This window comes from Protopterus annectens, chromosome 1.part1, assembly GCF_019279795.1.
Source record: "Protopterus annectens isolate FY-2018-M chromosome 1.part1, PAN1.0, whole genome shotgun sequence".
In the NCBI taxonomy this organism is placed as follows: domain Eukaryota; kingdom Metazoa; phylum Chordata; order Ceratodontiformes; family Protopteridae; genus Protopterus; species Protopterus annectens.
The window spans coordinates 461,230,492-461,252,078 of NC_056726.1; the positions used below are offsets into that span (position 1 = coordinate 461,230,492).

The following is a 21,587-nucleotide window of genomic DNA, read 5'->3' on the forward strand; positions in this document are numbered from 1 at the left end:
TGCAGCAGTAGGATCAGGCCTGGTAACTTTGGCCTTTTTCGGTGGTTCAGCGGTATGGCTGGACAGCCCTTCCATTGCAAGAATGAGACGTCTGAGGAGTAGGTTCTCTAGATAGATATTAAGGGCATGCAGACAGCTGCAATGAGTCTTTGGGGCAAAGGCCTGACAAATCTCGCAGGCTTTATGGTCGTGGTTGTCCCCTAGGCAAAACAGGCACAAGTAGTGGGTGTCCTTATGAAGTATCTAACATCCATACCTACCACCTTCCTTCTGTGGATGACATGAACCTGGGTAGACACGCAGTGACCAAAGAAAATAACAAGACAAAGGCCCAACAGGGTACTTATCTATAAATTGCAGAATCCAGTGGCAGGATGAGCTGATGTTCAACTGGTGGCAGAGAAAGTTCTGAGGAAGGTACATGCAGACATCCCTTTTATGGCCCACACACCCTATGGCCAACGTCAGATGTCTCGCATATCTTGCAGTGACTAGCGCTTTAGTATACTGGCCGGACATTCAGGTCGCTATGAGAATAGAAGGACATCTGTCTAGCTGCAACCTCACCAACACGAGTGTTGAGGTTGAGGAAAAAATAAAAAACAGAAAAACTAGTAGTCTTAAAATTCGTTGATGAGCTCAGTCACTATAATTTCCAAAAATCATGGAACCCGGGTAATCCTCATTAACAAAAAAAAAAAAAAAAAGCAATCCTCAGTATATAAAAAAAAAAATTACATACATACATATATATATATATATATATATATATATATATATATATATATCTCACATTTCTAACATTCGTCTTCATTCGTCACAGACAAGCGATTCTCAGTAACAAAACAAAACAAAAAAAAATCAGATTTCTAAATTTTTTTGTTACGGAGGATCACTGGTCTATGACAAATAATGCCTTGTTGCTTTGGAACACTACCCGGGTTTCATGATTTTTGGAAATTATTGTGACTGAGCTTATCAACAAAGTTTTAAGACTTCTAGGGCTGTTGATTGGTGGGTCACAAACATGCAAAAGTGGTTTCTGCAGTTCCTGCAGGTATAAAAATATATGCCATCAATTTATTTAAATCATATGAATAACTCAGCTGGAGTGGATTTCAAATGTGTACACAGTACAGTCATCAAGTGCAAGTCTCATGTAATGCATGTAAAACTACTAGAAAACTGTCACAGCACTTATATGAATATGTTTATGCAATACAAATGTGATACAAATAATGCCATACGTAAACAATCAAAGATATGTAAAAACATTTTAACAAGTTTTTATTTTTTGGTACTGCTGTAGTAAAAAAACAGACCCGAGGGCAATCATGACTGTTTTTTGGAAAAGTAAGAAAATAAATACCTGAAAGTGAATGTAGCTCAACCGCTTGATTTTAACAAATGCATTAATGTTTAATGCTTTTTAGAACTCATGACAGATTTTAACAGGTAATTTAGCATACTGGTTTTAAATTGCTAACTTCTGAGAAATGTTAATGGTTTTATTTGACACTTGATTGAAATGAATGTTGAACAGATGATCTTGTATTCAGTAAAAATAAAAGCGCTAAATAAATATATTGTTTCAGTATTTCGTAATAAAGTGTAATTTACTATTAGTAGTAGTAGTAGTATTAAACAAGTTGTTTCTATTATTTCATAACCCTGGATTTCTGGAGCAAGAGTACTACACTGAAATAAATTTAAAGAATAAGAAATACAAGTTATACATACATGAAGAGAAGCACAGATCTTATGTCCATGGAAATAATGAATTACACAAAATGTCAACAAAAACTAGGAATTCAAATGAGTACACTTAAATGTGAAGTTGCGTCTCATTTTTACGCAATTTATTTTACGCAATTTATAACCATTCAGGTAAAAAGTCTAAAGAAATAGCCCAGCATTTGCATTAACAAGTCTAAAGAAATAGTGCAGCATTTGCATTGTTAGATGTACACAGCCTGAAATCAACAGCTTTAATATCGCTGAAGCTATTACACATAGCAAGTAAATCACTCCTCGTGCTTGACGTGGGAAGTTGCCAGTTTTTTGATGTCTAAATTCACCATGAAGAGAAGTGTTCAGTGCTCCTGTCTGTCCATCTAGCCTCCATTCCAGTCTGCAAAAATACTGCAGTTTTTCTCAAATAGTCCCTTCCCAAGCTATTAAGAGCAAGGCCATGCCTAACCTAACTTCCCACTCTTACAAAAACAGTCTATAAGCACCATTTCTGTCAGTTCACACTGTTAGTCTCTTCCAATCTGCTATGGCTCTCAGAAATAGAGTGGAAGCCCTTTTCATTCTTTACCAATTAGATCCCTTCTCACATCCCTAACATGCATCTTTTTACTCACTAAATCACCCTACTTGCGTGCATACAGCTATACTTGAAAGAACCTGCATATACACTTTGCAACTAATTGTGTGTGTGTGTGTGTGTGTGTGTGTGTGTGTGTGTGTGTGTGTGCGTATATGTATGTACGACAAGTATGACAACAGCACTTGTATATGGGCAATTCTGAAGTAGAATGGGGTAAGTAAAAGTCTTTTGGGGAGATACAGCTGTCCATAGGCTAGGTGTAATAAATAGAGGACTTGCTCAGACCATGGTGGTGGTCTTTCCCAAGCTTTTTCATATTTGTACAGTCAGGGCATAGGCATAGCAAAGAATCAGAGAATAACTGTTAAAAGAAACCTACAAAATACTCACCAATACTTCTTCTTTTAACTGTCCTAAAGGCACACTAAGCTGGTTCAGGGCTTTATCCATGCCAACCTAAAAAAAAAAAAAAAAAAAAAAGTCACTACAATGAAAATATATGATAGTTACTTACTTACTTACCATAAAGCTAGATCCGCATAGTCTCATTTTCATCCACTTCAACTTTTGGATTGTCAGATCTGATTGAATCTGACCTCTCTGCCTTTTACCAGAGTTTTGGATCAGACACACTGACTCCTCCTCTACCCACAATTCCCTCCTCCTGTCTTATTTACCTCAGATCAAGTTTGCTCAATACACTAATTATACAGACCAAATATTAAAAAATGGAAAAAAAAATAACCTAAAGCATTCCATGCTTAGGAAACGTGATCTGGAACAGACAGAAGGGGTCTTAACTTGAGAGATGTCAGAATCCTAGAAAATGCAAATGGCAATCTGGAAAGGGAAGAAGGGAGGGAGGGAGGGATGTTGAACCGGGTGAAAAAGAGATAACACAGATCTAGTGTTATGGCAAGTACACAAGTATCACATCCGATGTTTATTTTCATCCGATTCAACATTTGGGACAGATTCTCAAGCTGCTGAAAAGAAGCTGGGTGGACTCGAGGAAGGACATTCCTGAGAATAGCAGACAAAGGATGCATGCCCTCTAGATTGCACATCCAACTTGTAATGAGATCTAAAAGGTGTGAATTGTTGACCAAGATGCTGATGAACAGGAAATTATGTACTCACCATAATGTTCGATGTATGTAGTCCATCTCACCTCACATTCTTACCCATGGGTTCGGAGCCGAATATCAGCTCCGACTCAGCCAAACTTTTCTAGGTCGAAGTCTTCTACTGGCTGGACTAAGCAGGTATCCCATGGTGCACTGCTCCATATCACCAGATCTAGTTTGCTGCAATTCTCATTCATACCCCATGCATACACAACATCCAGATAAAAAGAATAAGCTTAAGTAAAGGGAACTCTGTAAATAACAACCTAACCTCCAGATCCTCCAGGAAGGGGGAAGGTGGGAGGGTAAGTAAGAATGTGAGGAGAGATGGACTACATACATCGAACGTTATGGTGAGTACATAACTTCCTGATGTTATGTAGTCCTATCTCGCCTACATTCTTACCCATGGGACAGCGTCCCTAGCACCTACATCCTGGGTGGCTCATAGGAAAATACTCCTGAGTACTGTGGAGCCAAAGGACGACCTGCCCCTAGAAACCACATCCAATTTGTAATGAGAATCAAACGTGTGAGGAGAAGCCCAAGTAGATGCAGCACATATATCATCCATTGACAATCTGGCTTGATAAGCTGTAGATGTAGAAACAGCCAGAGTAGAGTGAGCCTTGACTGGAAATGGCAGATCTTTTCCTCCCGCTTGGTAGGCGAAAGAGATGCAACTAGATATCCATCTGGATATGGAGATCTTGGAGACTGGGGACCCAATTTTGTTTTCCGAAAAGGAGACGAATAGTTGATCAGACTTATGGATATCTTTCGTACGGTGTAGATAGAAACGTACCTGTCTGTGTACATCCAATTGATGAAATTTAAATTCTGCCTTGTTTGAAAATTGAGGAAAGAATACAGGCAACTCAATGGATTGATTAAGGTTAGACACGGAAGCCACTTTATGAAGAAAGGAAGGTTTTGGTGGAAGAGAAACCCTGTCCTTATAGAAGATTAAGTATGGAGGTTTGATAGAGAGGGCTTGAATTTCTGAAACTCACCTTGCTGAAGTGATTGATGTTAAGAAGGCTGTTTTCCAGGTCAAGAATTTCAATTCACAGGTAGCTGCAGGCTCGAAAGGTGGTGAAGTAAGGGCTTGTAGAACAAAATTGAGATCCCAGGGCATGTTAGGTTCGGAGACCGGGGGACGGAGTAACAGAGTACCCTTCAGGAAAGCCTTACAGAGTCTATGAGCCATGAAACTAGGTTCATTAGCCACATGAAAATTAGAGATCGCTGCCAATTGGACTTTGATGGTAGCTGATGCGGAACCCTGATGGAAAAGCATAGACAAAAACTCCAAGACTGAAGCAATCGGAGCTGTGTAAGGATCAATTCCTTGGGTGTGCGCCCAAATAGAAAACCTCTTCCATTTGCTGGAATAAATCTTCCTAGTAGATGGCTTATGAGAGGAAGATAAAATGTGAACCACTTCCGGTGAAAATTTATGAAGCCTAACTAACGACAAAAGTGGAGTAGCCAGGCTGTCAACCGGAGGGTCATCAGAGAGGGGTGGAACTGTCCCGACATGTGTGTCAGCAAATCTGGTTGAGGGTCCAGAATCCAAGGAGTGCCCACAATGTATGGCTGAAGCAAAGGGAACCAGACTTGACGAGGCCAGTGTGGAGCAATCAGAATCATTCTGCTTCCCAAGGATTGCTCTTTCTGAATCACTTTTGACAGCAAGGGAAATGGAGGGAAAGCATAAAGCAGACTGGAGGGCCAATCGTGATCCCTGGGTGACTCCCCCCTGTGGGGGGATCAGTGTAAGTAGTTGGTGCATTTGGCATTGAGGGGGCTGCCAAAAAGGTCGCAGCAAGGCTGACCCCATCTGCTGAAGATTCGTTCTGCAATTAGACGATTCAGGGACCACTCATAAGGCATCAGAATAGCTCTGCTTAGCCTGTCCGCAATCACGTTGGACTTCCCCGGAATGTGCATTTTAATACCTGGTTCCCCCTTGCTTGTTTAGATACCACACTACTGACATGTTGCCAGAGTGTATTGCAATCGTCCCTAGAGGTAGAAAGCTCTGAAGTGCCTGCAACACAAGTAGCACTGCTCTCATCTCTAGGACGTCGATATGCAGATGTATCTCGTGATGTGCTTTGGACTGTCCTGCCAAGATAATGCCCCCCCACCCCATCTGGAAGGCGTCCGTGGTCACTGTGGCAACCAGGATGGGTGGAACGAAGGGCCTTCCCCCATCCAAATTATTGGTGCAAAGCCACCAACTGAGGTCATGTTTGCATGTCTGTGAGCAAAATGGGTTGAGAAAGTGGAAATTTTTGGAGAGACCATTGAACAAAGAGGAGCCATTGGAGAAGTCTCATATGTTGGTCCCTCTAGCGAGATTGCACAATTGTTGCCGCCATGGTCCCCAGGAGATGGAGAACCCATCTTGCCTTCGCTTTCCTCAGGGGCATCAGGATGTGTATTTGTTGTTGTAAGACTCTGATCCTGTCCTGCGGTAAAAATGCTCGCATTCGAATGGTGTCTAATTATGCGCCTATAACGGTGACACGCTGCGAGGGCAACAAGGCAGATTTTTCCCAATTTAGTGTTATGCCCAACTGTTGACAGAGTAATGGTAGCGTCCCTGGTTTGGACTAGTTGATGCTTGGTGGGGGCGGTAAGTAGCCAGTCGTCCAGATACGGAAACACTTGGAATCCCTGACGTCTCAAGTGAGCCTTCACCACCGCCATACATTTGGTGAACACCCTGGGGGCTGTGGTAAGACCAAAGGGCAGGGCTCAAAACTGGAAATGACTGGCTCCCAGCAGGAAGCGTAGGTGACTCCTGGATGCCCTGTCCATTTTTACATGGTAGTAAGCATCCTTGAGGTCGATGGAGCACATCCATACCTCCTCTCCCAACAATTGAAGAATCAATTGTAGTGTGACCATACGGAACTTGGACTTCTGTATATAGTTGTTCAGTTGGCTGAGATCTAGGGGTCTCAAGTCCTCTGTTCTTTTTGGCACCAAAAAGAATCTCGAGTAGGAATCTTGAGTAAGTCCCTAATCTGATCTGGTCTGAGGGGACACGCTGGATGGCTCCTTTTCCTAGCAGCTTTGAAACCTCTGAGGCTGCTTGATCCCTTTGGCTGGATGAAACGTCTGGGATTTTTCTGACTGAAGGGGGGTTTGATATAAACGGAATGAGGTAACCTCCGGAAATTATTCGTAATACCCATCGGTCCTGGGTGATGCTGTTCCAGGCTTCCGGATATAACGAAATTGGACCTCCGACTGGCTCCGGACAAGCACAGCCGGGCACTACCTCAGGAACAAGAGTAGGGAGAGCCGCGAAAGGAATTGCGGTCTCCCGAATTACGGGGGCCCCCTCTGCCTCTAGGGCGGCGTCTCCCTGAATAACCTCCACCTCCTCTGCCTCTGGAGGGGGCTCACCTTGTGTGGCAGGAAAAAACATCTGTGATTTCTTGAACCACATCTTCCCACCCCGCTGGGCCTTGGGGGGTAAGGCCTAGAAGGAAGGGAAAAACAGACCCCTATGGCAGACAGGGTCTTTCCCTCTTGCTCGCACCTGGTGAGGGTGTCTTTCACTTTGGTTACCAACAAAAAAGAACCATCAAAGGGGGCGTCAGTGAAGGAAGACTTGAAGGCCTCCGCAAAGTGACACAGGTGCAGCCAGGATTGCCTTCTAAGGGCAATTCCTGAGCTTGCTGCCCTACTCGCTCCCTCGGCTGCATACGAAATGAGCCGCATGGAAGAGTTGACAATGGAATTGAGGGTAGACACCTGGGCATTAACCATCTGGGCCACCGCCTCAGGGATGTTACCCGCAAGAGTACCTCCTAACTCCTTGAGGAGATCTCTCTGGAGCAGAGTGAAAGGAGACAGATAGTTCAGCGACCGTAAGGTAAAGCTTACTGATGAGAGGGGGTATGCTTCCCATACCGGTCCATGGTCCTAGACTCCTTGTTAGGAGGATGGAAGGAAGAAGAGGTCTCTGCTACTTCCTTCTGAGTGGCCGCCGCCACCACCATGGCATCTACAGGAACTCCTTTGGACAAAAACTCCTTACCCTGCGGAGCAGAAAGAAACTTATTGGGACGCCTGGGTATGGGCTCCACAGAATCAGGGTTTTCCTACACCCTTCGACAGATCAAATCAAGGAGCTCGTCAAAGGGTGGGGACACCAAGGAGGTGGAGGGCTGAGCACCAAAGGCCTTAATGAAGACAGACTCCTCCTCGGAAGGGGCTTTGGATGGCCAGTCACCTCTTTGCTTCAGTATCTCCAGGATGTCAGAGAAGGAAACATCATCAGAGGATGACTTGGGGGACCCCTCAGATTCCTCGAGGTCAGTATCAGAGGTGAGGGACTCATCCTGGGAGTCTATGTGCTTCCTCTTGCACATTTTCTTTCTAGGGGGCTCCTCAGGCACAAACTCTGAAGGGCCCTCAGCAACTTGGGGACCACTCATGAGGGTATCCCTAGGCCTTGGTGCTCTGCTGTCCATGGATAGGTGGTGATCAGAGGCTCTCACCGGAGTGGTGGGGGACAGAGTGACCGATCCGCCTGATGTAGCTGACGATCTGGCCAGCGCAGTCTGCATGGCCTCGAAGACCCCCCCCAAGTCCGAGGACAGGCCAACCTCTGAGACCATGTAAGGAGTCGGAATTCTCCCGAGCAGAGGCACTGAGAGGGAGATTCGGAACCGAAATATGTCCAGAGATGTCCCCCTCGGGCCCGACTGAAGAATCCCGAGTCCCGAACCCCTAGGACAGAGCCGACCGGGTCAGAGCCGATGTCGGTACCGATGTAGCCGGAGGGGCCATCGGCACTGGCCTAGGAACATCACATGGCACGGAACACTCCGGCTCTGAAGACAGAGATGCGCTCGGAGGAGGAATGATTGAAGAAGGGGTCGGGATGGGCTCCGGAGCCAGCTGGGCCGGAGCCAAAATCAATTTTGCCAAAACCGGTGACTGGAGGAGCCTCTGGACCATCCTATCAACATCCACATCCGAAAGGGTCCTGGAGGATTTGGAGGACAGGGAGGGAGATCAAGATCTCCTCTCAGGAGAGACTGGTCTGAGACTGGGCGATCGGCTCCTTAGAGGTTCCAATATAATTGGAGCCGACTCCGGTTCCATCAACACCGACACCTCCTGCGGCCCCAAGGACAGTGGAGCCGAGGGGGGACGAAGCAATTTTGGAGACTTTCTCCGGAGGCTCCGATGAAGCTAACGTAGCCAGAGATCTTTTTTTTGACTTGGATGACTTAGACTTAGCACAGGGAGAAGAATCCAAGGCCTCTTCGAAAGAAGGTTTCAAAAGTCCCTTTAAGATCAGCTTGTTCTTTCGCTCTTGGAGCACTCTGGGACTGAACGCATGGCAAAAACTGCAGGACTCCTGCAGATGAATGGCTCCCAGGCAATAGACACAAATAGAGTGCCCATCGGTGATGGACATTTTGTACCCGCATTTAGAGCACTTTTTAAAACCCGAAGGTTTGTGCTCCTTGGACTCTTTGGACATACTTCACAAGAAACACCAACAACGCAACACAACAGAAGTCTGATAAGAAAAACTCAGACGCTTAACACCACAAAAAAAGCAGGAACCAGTTATAAATTGAAACAGTACACACGCACTAGAGGCTATGACTACAAGGTAAGGGAACAGAAACCAAACCTCTAACTTAAACGGTTTGACGAACTGACAGGACGAAAGGACTAGGTCCTCTAACTGAAACGGGCCTAACCCAAGGGAACAGTTAGCGGGATACCACAAAAACAACCACACTACCAAAACCTAAATAACACTAAAGACAATAGCTATGAAAATAGCTTTTTGTTTATGAACAAAATTTTTTCTCAAGACAAGAAAAAGGTACTTAGCCACAGCCAACAGCGAGTCCACGTCCGAGCTACACGAGTGGCAAACGAGATCTGGGGATATGGAGCAGTGCACCATGGGATACCTGCTTAGCCCAGCCAATAGAAGACTTTGAGCTAGAAAGGTTTGGCCGAGTTGGAGCCGATATTTGGCTCCGAACCCACGGGTAAGAATGTAGGCGAGATAGGACTACATAACATCAGATTTATTTTTGCAAATGTCGTAGAGGTAGCAGGGTTTATGTTTTAGCTACCAAATTTAAAAAAAAAAAAAATTGAACCGCAAAACACCGACAGATAAACAGAGTGGGACAATCAGTGAACTACAAAATCATCGCAAAAAAACAAAATTGAATTGCCATAGTCGGCCAACATCACGCACACAACCAACAAAGGTGAGCTGCCACCACTATCACTACTTTGAAGAAAATCCGGGGGGCTGTAGTGAGACCGAATGTACATATAAATATATGAATATACAGTAAGCACACTAAACAGGAAAGGGGGGGGAAGTACAATCACTAGCCCACTAAAAGGCAAAAAATAACACTATCATCTACAACTACAGGAAGGTTCTGTAACAAAAAAAAACACTCAGAACAATCTTAAGGACTACAAACACTACCTAACCACTAACCTAACCCTAAATTACAATATACTAAAGGGAGGAGTCAAGAAATTGAAAAAAATGACAACAAAAGGCTTTCACTTATCGTGATCGCAGAAGAGCCCTTGTAAACACATCTGGATGAAGAGGGCATCAAATGAGATCTGAGGTAAATCAGACAGAAGGCGAGAATTGTGGGTAGGAGAGGAGTCCGAGTCTCAATTCCAAAGTTCTGGTAAAAAGTGCCAAGGTTGGATCCCACCAGATCAGACAACTCAAGCATTGAACTGGACAAAAATAGACAACATTGGATTTTATATTTCATCACTCATCTACACAGAGCACACCATCTCAGAAAACACGTACTACACAGCTACCTCCTCCTATACACTTAGTACTTTATGATATGCATGTCTCTGTCTAGTTGTTTCACACACAGCCAGCAGAGAGGACTTCTGATAATACTGCCTGGTGTTTACTGTATCAAAAATCAGTTATTACACCCCAGTTCTGTTGCACAAAGGTATAAAACCCTGACTGCAACCCAGATGACTGGAAATCAATTAGCAGTGCAAGAAGCTGGAAGATCCAGGCAGGGGGTGGATGAGACACATGAGACTTGCTCAAAATGCTTACCTGGATGGGAGGGAAGGAGGGTTACGGTGGATCTTCCTCTTGTGGTGATCTGGTGCTCCTGTGGAGTGGCATGGGCTGCTCCCCAGAATACAGACCCGAGGAGGGATGTGGGTGGATCTGCCCAAGACAGTACAGTAGCCCTTGTAGATGATTGTAAGGGAACAGGCGTATGTCTGTATCAGAGGTATAGGTGGTGCCTCCATGGTAATGCAGAAGCACACATCACCATCAGTGGTGGGGTTAAACCACATAAGTAAAAATACCCTAATGGCTGCCAGGATAATGACTCCACAATAGGCTCTTGCCTCTAAGGGAATGAATGATCCAAGAAGAACTCTTGCTCCATAAAGTACAAATTGGGCAGTAGATTGCAGGCAACTGATGGGTGGCTGGCAGCAGGGTAACAAAAATGAAATAAAACCCAAAAGTCTAATCATCTTGTGACTATCACAGTCCGTCCCCCAGGAGCCCATGCTTTAAGTCTTAATATAGAAAAATACATAAATATTGCCAATACATCAATTCAATGCATTTTGATTTTTTATTCCAGCTTAAGGATGCATGCAAAAATCACACTTCAGAATACCAGTAACTGAAATGGGTCTATGTTGCAATTCCAAAGACCATAACTGTGGTCCTCAATATGGTGAAACTATAGCAGCAAATTTGGGCTGCATATACCAAGACTAAAGCTGCAGTACCACATAGTATATCTCCTTCACAGAGGTACTGCAATCTTGGAAATGGAAATATAGGTAACAGGGCTACAGAAACAACCTAGAGGGAAAGCCCACACAAAAACATTTAAATAGTGTAACAGCAAGTTTTACAATTTTACAATTACAGGCAGGGGTGGTAAAGAATGCTCCTGAAACTTCCTCTCTAATTTTAAATGAAAAACTAACAGTTGTAATTAGCTGGATTTGGGGGTTGACATAATGTTTAAGATTTTTGCCTTGCAGGTACAAGATAAAGGGCTTGATTCTCTCCCTTGAGAAGCATGGCTTATAAAGGTCCCTTGGGGACATTAGCCCATTATGAGGGAGGGGCTGAAATCATGGTTAAGATCTTCTCCTCTCAGATACAAAGTACAGGGTTTGATTCTGACCGCTAGTTATTGACTAGGCTTGTAATGATCTGCAGACAGCTAACCTAGTATGTACCTAAAAAGCATATAAAAAAGCAATCATAAACACCTACTACTTGAAATAAAAGTGAGCAAACAAAAATTGCAAACATCCTCACTTGAATATCATACAGTTTTTATACATTATAAAAAGTAAATACAAGCCTGCAAGACAACTATGTAGAAGTAAAAAATGACATTACATTTGCATTATGTTCCTACAGCTGCACCTCACGATGCAGAAAGTACAGTTGTGTACACTTACCATAAATGTAGATGTTAGAGTGTATTAACTGTTGCGGTCATCACATTTGGGTTATCCCTGCCAGGGTAGACCTCGGCCGGCCTGAATACCAGAGGCTTAGTATTTCTGCGTTGTTTGCTGTCTCTTCAGGACTGACATCAGGTTGTCAGTAGTATAAAGTAAGGCAGCCGATGCCATTACATCAGTTTTTCTTGCCCAAACCTGTCAGGAGCCCATAAGTAGGACGCAGGTTCTGGTGGAAGAACCCCACCAGTAGAAACTAAATACCAACATGTCTCTTGTTAGGAAAGGGAAGAAAAAAGGGGGATGGAGGGAGGGAAACCAGGACTGCAACAGTGAATACACTCGAACATTTACATTTATGGTAAGTGTACACAACTGTACTATGTTCTTTGTGTTTCACTGTTGCAGTAATCACATTTGGGTTGATTCCCAAAGCTGAGGAAATGGGTGGAGGCAGTCTAAGGAACTATGGGCTGGCTAGGATGCCCTGAAAGACTGCAGAGGCAAACCCTGCCCTGGATTTGGAGAAGAGAGGCAGGTGGTAATATTTGGTAAAAGTGTTAACAGATGTCCAGGTGGCAGCCTCCAGGATTTCCCTGATGGAGACTCCTCTGAGGAAAGCTGCAGAGGTGAAGGCTGCTCTGGTGGAGTGAGTCCTGACCTCTTTGGGTGGAGGCTTTCCGTGTTGTTTGTAGCAGAAATGGATGTAGTGTGCTATCCATTTGGAAATGGTTTGTTTGAAGATAGTTTTGCCTTCTACCCCTGTAGCAAAGCTAACCAGCAATTGATCAGACTTTCTGAAGGATTTAGTCCTGTCTAGGTAGAATCTGAGCTGTCTGTGTACATCTAGAGAGTGCAGGATCCTTTCCCCTTGTTCTGGGGATTAGGAAAAAAAGGTGGGCAAATGAATGGATTGGTTGAGAGCCACACTGGACACCACCTTGGCATGAAGGATGGGTTAGTCCTGAGGGACACCCTATCAGCATGGAAAATGATGAAGGATTCCACAGTTATGAGCGCTTGCAGCTCGGAGACTCCTCTGGCTGAAGTGATGGCCAGAAGGAAAGCTGTCTTCCAGGAGAGAATTTTAGCTCTGCAGAAGAAGCTGGTTCAAATGGGGGCAGGGTGAGCTTTTCCAACACTAGGTCCCAAGCTGGGGTTTGTGCTCTTCTGGGTGGCCTCAAGTTGTTAGCCCCTCTTAGGAAATGTTTGATCAAAGGGTGTGAGAAAAGTGGCTGCTCAGTGGGAAAATGAGCAGAGATAGCAGAGGCATGAATTTTAATAGAGGAAAAAGAGAGGCCACTGTGTAGCAGGTCAGCTAAGTAATCCAGGATGAGAGGGAGGGAGGGCTGTGCTGTATTGGCTCCCTTAGCCTGAATCCAGGTGCAGAACCTTTTCCATTTGTCAGCATAAGACTTTCTAGTGCTAGGGCATCTGACCTCACATATAACATCTAGAACCTGTTTCTGAGGTTGGCAGACTGATCAGAGGTTAGGGAATAAGCCAAGCTGCCAAACTGAGTGTCTGCAATTGGGGATACATGAATTCCACTTCCCTCCGAGTCAGGAGGTTTGGAATCTGAGAAAGACACCATGGTGACAGTGGGTACAGGATGCGCAGCAAGTGGTACTAGTGCTGGTGAGGCCAGTCTGGAGCTATAAGAAATGTCCTTGGTTTTTCCTCCTTTATTTTGAGCAGTACCCTGGGGATGAGAGTTAGTAGAGGAAAGGCATAGACCGATAGATTGACCCAGGGGAAGGACAGGGCATCCACTTTCCAAGCCATGCAGTGATGCTCCCTGGTGCAGAATTTGCTGAGCTGATGGCTGGAGTGGGAGGCAAAGAGGTTGACCTTCAGGGTACCCCATTTCTGAGTTATTAGGGTGAAGTTTCTTCTGTTGAGCTGCCACTCATGTTTTTGTCCAGAATATTTCTGCTTAATTGCTCTGCCAGAGAGCTGAGAGAACCTGGTAAGAATTGTGCTAACAGGTGGAGTTGCATGGCAGAGGCTGTGTGCCAAAGGGTCATGGCCCATCTGCATAGAGGGTAGGAGTGTGTCCCTCTCGGCTTGTTGATATACCACATCACAGTGTTGTTGTCTATTTTGATCAGGAGAGCTCCTGGGGTGAAAAGGGGCTTGAAAGCTATCAAGGCAAGCTAGGTGATATGCAGAGGGATTTGCTGTGGGCTTCATTGGCCCTGTATGCACCTGCCATCCAGGTGTGCACCCCAAGCATAGTCTGTGGTGAGGGTCTGGGTGGTGGGGGTGGTGAGAAAGGTAGTCCCTTGTTGTGGGAGCACACTGTTGTCCACCAAAGAAAATCTTTTCTCAGGGAAGGAATTATAGGTATAAGAGAGTATACAGGTCTTGACAGTGTTAACACCAAAAGCTTTTTAGGTACCATTGAAGTTTTCTCATATGCAGTCTGGCATATGGAATGAATAGTATGCGAGATGCCAAGAACCCCAGAGCTTGCAGAATTTTCCTTGCAGACAGCTGGGTTCTGGCGGCTAGTTGAGAAGTAGGCTGTCAGGAAAATTTGCTTTCTGGTGTAAGGAATGCCATCTGGGGATGCTGTGTCCAGGCTTGCTTCCAGGAATATAATCCTTTGGGTGGGCACCTGTTTGGATTTATTTTCGTTGATTGTGTACCCTAGGGAGGTTAGTAGGGACTTTACAAAGGACAGGTGCTTGAGCAGCTTTTCCTGGCTGTCTGGCTGAATTAGGCAGTCGTCCAAGTATGGGTAAATTTGGATATTCCTTTGTCTGCAAAAGGCAATGGCCGGAGTCAGACATTTTGTGAAAACTCTGAGAGCAGTAGATAAGCCAAAGGGAAGCACAGAGAACTGAAAGTGCGAACATCCTGCACTGAAACGGAGATATTTCCTGCATGATTCCCTGACAGGAATGTGGAGGTAGGCCTCTTTTAGATCTAGGGTGGCTAGCCAATCATCCTTGGAGAGCATGGGTAGCAGCTGCTGGAGGGTGAGCATTTTTAATTTTGGGATCACCAGGAAGGTGTTTAGAATGGATAGCTTGAGGATGGGGCGCCAGGTGCTCTCTTTTCTGGGTACCAGAAAAAGTTTGGAGTAGAAACCTTGGCCTTTCTGTTCTGCAGGAACGTGCATTAACTCTTGTACCTCTTTAGATTCTGCACAAGCAGGAAAGGAAGACATTTTTTGTTTGAGGAGTTCCACGGTATATTGCTGAAATTTTAGCATATGGAACTGACAATTTAGTGCCCTGATAGCAAGAGTAGCTGAGGTGTATACTTTTTACCCAATCTGTCTAGTCCTCGGGAGTCCCTATCTGAGGGAGTAGGATTCTTAGCAGAGGTTGCTTTAATCCCTTTAGGCCCTTGAGAAATTACCTCAGGGTGAGCAGTAGGATTTTTAAAAAGAAATGTGTGAGTCAGGGACTTTGTAGTACCTGTCTGTTTTTTTGGGTGCAGAATGGAGGGTGTCAGCAGTCAAGCTTGATTCCAGGAAAACATCCTCCACAGCATCCAGGGCTTGGGGAATGGCCAAGGGTCTGTGCTGTGGAAGATCTAAGATTTCCCTGAGTCTCTTTTTAGACTGAAGGGTAGTCCTGACTCTCCCATTGGAAATGTTTCCTTAAGGTATGAAGGGTTTCCTCAAAGGAACAATCCTCTGGGGGAAGAGGCTGAAGGGATGGAATCCTCTGCATCAGAATCCTCATAAGTAGAGAGGGGTTGCATGTCTTCATATTCAGATGCATCAGAGTCATCTGACTCTTGTTCAGACAAAACTACAGGGGAGAGATCTCTTTGCCTTTTGAAGGGGGTAGCTTGGCTTCCTCTGATCAGCATAAGGTCTTCTGCCATTTTAAGTATTTGAGACTGAGGCAAGGAAGCAGGTGCCTGAGACTGGGTTGTCAGTTTCTTGTGTGTGGTTCGTATCCTGGGCCTAAGAAACTCGGTAATTTTTGAAAGAACAGTAGTCGCAAAAGAAGACGGTTTGTGTTGAGATTCGGTAAGGTGAAGGACTTCCTCGAAAGCAATTGCCTGCTCAGCAGCTCTGGACCCATCCAAGGTAGAGATGACCGCAGGATTCTTAGTCTAAGAGTTTTGCGGCATACCGGACTCCGAAAGGGTCTTGTAGTGGCTTGTGAATCCAGAGAAGCGGGCATCAGGGGCTGCGAAAGCGCCTCACTGAGGACCGGAGAACTGACAACTTGCTTAACGGAAGCATCGGCGGTAGGTATGGACCTGTGCAGTCTGTCAGGTTTGGACCAGAGTGGTCTGTCTCTGTCTAAGTTTTTTCAAAAGATCTGCTGTCGGCTGGCTTACCGTAGCCATATTGGAGTTCATGGACTGTAAGCAAAAATATCTAGCCACAATAAGGACCAGATAACGGATAGTTCTGGCATTGAACAAAGCACAGAAGCGACAGGGGGGGGACCCTCGTGGTCTGGGCCTAAACAAATGGATCAGTAAGAATGAAAGTCTCGGTGTGGTATTTGCTTTCCACAGGCGAGACAACTGTTAACTTTTTCTGACATCAGTTAGTGCAACAAAAAAGGATCCCCAGTGGGGTACTTAGCTTTACAAGATTTCAGTTTCAATTCGTACAAACTCAGGTAGCGGTGGACCGGCACTCATGCAAACTGCTTTTGGGCTCCACAGCAAGAAAGACTGATGCAATGGTGTCAGCTGCCTTAGTACTGACGACCTGACGTCAGTCCCGAAATGACAGCAACCGACACAGAAATACTAAGCCTCTGGTATTCGGGCCGGCCAAGGGCTACCCTGGCAGAGATGACCCAAATGTGATGACTGCAACAGTGAAACATGAAGAACATCAAATGAATACTAAAATGCACTGCAAACTATACTCCTTCAAAACCACTTATTTCTTTCAACATATGCTCCTTTGTAATTAGGTATACACAACAAACAGATAACCCTTTTAAAAAAAGTCAGTACAAGGAAAGCTGGCTGGGGATTTGTAAAGGTTCACTCATACATAGAAGATATATAAATATACATAATAAATCGTCTTGTTAAAAGGCATTAAGCACAAATGACTGATCTCTATTAAAATGTATCTGCTTCCCTTTGACAGGCACATTTTAATACCAAACCTATTTTTATAAATACTTACATCTTGCCAACTTCAAGGTTGCATGGCTGGTTAATTAGTAATGCCTTGTCACATTTCCCATAGTTTGCCCCATCTTAGTGCACAGGACAGGGTGGAGTTGACCATGTGCTGCCAAGATATCATGGAGGTGACGTGATACAAATCCATGTAATTGGGCCAGGTGTCATGCTAGTAGAGTTCCAAACAAGTGGATAAATAAATGGGGTGGCAGTGTGGGTTTCCACAGTAGTAGAGATCATACATCTCTCCACCCACAGGTATGCTTAGGCCACTACAAATGCTCTCATTGTTGGGAAGCCAAGAAAGGCACCAAACACTCTCAAGGCTGACCAAACAATGGTCCTCACCATTCACCTCTCATCCCAAGTTGCGTGTGGAATCTCTAGTAAGGTGGAAAGATTTTGCGTGTCTGATTGGGAGAAGGAGATTTGACTGGCAGTAGGCATGGGTCCAAAAAAACACAAGAGTAAAACATTTCCACAAGATTAGCTATACCATTGCATCTTACATATCAAAAGGTGGAATGCTAAACTGATGAAGAAATATATCTGTACGGACTAATGAGGACTTGGGTTCCGGCTTATGACCTACTAGCTTTCAAGAAGCTTGAATATCATAATGTCTTGCTAACATTTTCTACTTTCCAAAAAGGATAACAATTTTACTGCTGAAGGATTTTATGTCACTTCCATACGACAGAGGGATGACCCAGGATCAACTAGTGACTAAATCACTGCTGAAGAGGGAAAGGAGAAGTGTCAGATTACAGTCTGATCCTTATGTTGAAAGGGAAATGGTGCAGCCCAATGTGATGCTGGCAGCTAATGGAAAGGTACGCATCTGATAAACAGTGTATGGGCCAAGAACATGTACTTTCTTATGCTAACACACGTGCACAGTACTGTTCAGGTAGCACTTGGGGAAACATGCACTCTCGCATGGGAAGGCATGGCAGAACCTTGCATTTGCAAGGACATGCACAAGATGCTCGAAAGAAAAGTTGAGCCAAAAACTCGTCACAGCTAGTACAGCCCCATGGCACAGAGAGATACAGCCCCTGGATTCAACTAGTGGTATAGGTGATGAAGGGATCAAACAACAGGAAAGATGGGAGCGAGCGTCTGACATCACTTGCCCATCCTGGGTAAAAGTAGACTACCTAGGCTTGTTGCAATAACAAAATTAAGAGCATGTGTAGAAGTGAGTGTACATCTTCCATAGGCAGCAACTGCAGAGTTCACATGGCTGCGGTTGGATGGGAAAGAGTTAGTGTATACTTCCTGACAACAGTATGATGCTACACCAGAGGACTCGATATCCTCACCATCCCTGCATGTGAGAAGGGCTGAGACCAGGAGAGGCTAAGGTGGGGTCAGGTGGACCCAATTAACAAGGAGAGGAGTTAGTGCAACTGGTGGTCAAGCATGGGAAAAGAGAGTGAAATAAATATCTATCTGCCTGATAATGGCAGCACCACAACTGACTTTCTCCACAGTTATGAAGACAAATGGGTATACAGTAGACTTCCTCTTATCTTGGTCTCGCTGGGACCGGACCTTAGGCTGAATAAACAAATGGCTGGTTAATCAGAAAATGCATACAAAATAGCATTCATAGGTTACAAATCAGCTAGAATAACAGGATTTGTGTTAGTATGCATTTTTCTAATGAATATGAAGTCTAAAACTTGAACATCTGCTATCATTTAGCCCAGAGGAGGCGCAAGTGTTGTTGTTCTCTATTGTCTTTTGCTAGGGCTATGGCAGAAATTTGATGGCCAGTTAAAGACAGGCCACATAAGAGGGTGTCTACTGCAGTTGCAGAGGTGGTTACATAGTCAGCGGGCACATGGGCCAGAAAAATGCATACAAGCATGTTTTTTGAAGGGTGTGAAAGTTTTACCTTCTGAATGTAAGTCAAAGCTTGTTCCATAGTAGTGGAAGGCATTAGCCGTCACATTTTTTTCTATTACTAATATTTGAGCATAGTAAAAGATTCTTCACTGTACGCTCACCATTGATGTATTCTAGGCAAAGACTTTCACACAGAGCGGGATCAGACATCGCCTTAGACACCAGGAAGAGGTTGCCTCCTAATAACCTATAAGAAACCATATGACAACAATTCCTGAAGCCTTTCCGAACAGTTCAGATTTTCCTGTCCTAACATTTTTCTAGTAAGGATTCATCTTATACTTGTATTAAATTTTCAAGTTCCTTTCTGTGGCTTATTCGAAGGTTACAAAACGCAGCACTGCTCTCAATCACTAGCCAAATCTGTGTTACACATAAAGTTATACACTAAAGTCCCTGGAGTCGCTATTCTACTAGAACTGAGTGATAACCTGCCTGAACTCAACAGCTCCTTCCAACACAATGACTTCACTGCCTATGCAGAATCTTTTACTGGCAAATTCTATGTGCATATAAAAAACTGCATAGTTACATCTGTTCCCCTGAAGTAAATACAATGCCAAATTACAAATATCCCTATGGTTAAACCCAAATGTAAACAAGCTCTATATTTAAACATAAAATGCAACTCTCAAGATGCAAAGTTACTGCTAAACTTAAGAGGGAACTCTGGACCCTGATCAATTGAACAAAGCCAGATAAGAGATAAAAATGGTCATGCAGGTGATGGACAACTTTTTTAGCTTTATAAGAAACCTGAGAAACCATGCCCATCACTGTGCACAGCGAACAGTAAATGATATCACCTACTTGAACCCAGAGGACAGAGTCAATCTACAAGTGGATACATTTCGCTTTAACTTCATCACCCTCTCCCCTGCTATCGTCTCAGATTACATACCAGTATCTACCTCCCAAAACATACACAAATTTTCCATGACTTTGTAGTCTTCAATGCAATATCTACAGCTACTAACAGAGTTTCTATGGTGCTGAACAACATACAGGAATGCTTACTATCAGCCTGAAAGAGGGCCTATCAGATCCCCTACAGAATAGATCCCCTACAGAAGTTATTCAATGTCAGCCTCCAAACAGGCAGTCATCCCCTTGGATAAAGGTGGGGTGTCAATGGACTCAAGAAATTACAGACCAATAAGTCTGTGCAGCCTCATTGGTAAGTTATGGAAAGGATCACTGCATAAAAACCTTGACACGGTTATAAATAGAACGTGTTGGAGGGACAGATTCATCACCCAGTGACTCCCTATGCTGTGGAACAAAATCCCGGTACATGTGAGGCAGAGCACCTCGCTGGCCTTGTTCAAGAGGAATCTTGACCAATGGATGGGAGATCGCAGATATACCCCAGGGATTACTTCAGTGTCACTGCTTGACAGAGGCACAGAAAAATGATAGGCATAGTTTTTATTCAAACTAAAGGGGTGGCGAAAGCCACATAACTATGGGCTAGGCTTATAAATGCCCTTGGGCAGATAGCCTAGTATGAACCTATGAACCTATAATAAGGGCATAATTAACCTACAAACTTGACCCAAACCAGTTTGGATTTGTTAAGGGCAGATCCTGCTACTTAACCTGGATGACTTCTTTGAAAAGGACACTGAAGCAATAGATGAAGGCAAATCAGTACACACTTCATATATCTAGACCTTGGAAAAGAGTTTGACACCATCCCACACTCTAGTATGATATATAAACTATCTCAGCTAAACGTCCCTATATGTAACTCATTAGACAGCAAACTGTCTCAGAAACAGAACATGAAATTAAAGGCAGGCTGCTCTGCATTCTTTTAAAGACATGTTAATAGTCGTATATTCCGGGGTTCAGTCCTTGGGACACTTCTCCTTAGCATTTACTTGTCAGAGGTCAAAGCTACTGCTAAGGGTTCATGGCTGACCAAGTTTGCAAAGGACTGTAAACTTGGTGCCATCATAAACTCCACAGAGAACACAGAGATCCTCTGAAAAGAACTTTCCCAAATCAATAGCTGGTGTAAAAAACACAGACTAAAACTGAATGCCAAAAAAATACACAATAGTATCCTTCAGCACACAAGAGTCCCTTGTATTGACAACACACCCCTTAAAATTGATACAGTAGTTGGGGCCCTTGGAAATTATGCAGACAATGAACTCTTCTTCGCTCACCATGTGTACATTATTACAAGAAGGTGCCTTTCATTGCACAGCTTATTACTAAGAGTATGGACTCCAGGTCGAGGGGATGAGTTCATTCCACTGTATTACACACTCATCAAGCTGATCATTAAGTATAATGCCCCCTTTGACGTACACCTGTCCAAGCATTTGACAACTCGAACACCCACAACACATTCTTATGAAGAAAAACAAGGGCTTAAATCATAAAAAAATATTTAAATTGTCTCAAAGCCTTGTCCTTTTTCTCAGTGTCATACAGACTACTGCATATTCACAAGTCCATTGGGGAATAAATTCAAGCTCAAGAGATCTAAATCTTTTTTGCAACATAAATAGAACATGTTGGAGGGATATATATGTATCACAGAGAATACCATTTCTTTGGAATTGTCT

At 44.1% G+C, this 21,587-nt stretch overlaps 1 protein-coding gene across 1 annotated transcript in view; it reads right to left on the bottom strand.

The window, feature by feature from the left end:
• COG2 (component of oligomeric golgi complex 2) overlaps positions 1-21,587 on the bottom strand; it is a 1,275,772-nt gene that overhangs the window by 1,174,328 nt on the left and 79,857 nt on the right. The window contains exon 3 of the mRNA XM_044076075.1: positions 2,723-2,788. Coding sequence (XP_043932010.1) covers positions 2,723-2,788 — 66 coding nt within the window. The remainder of the gene's footprint in view (positions 1-2,722; positions 2,789-21,587) is intronic.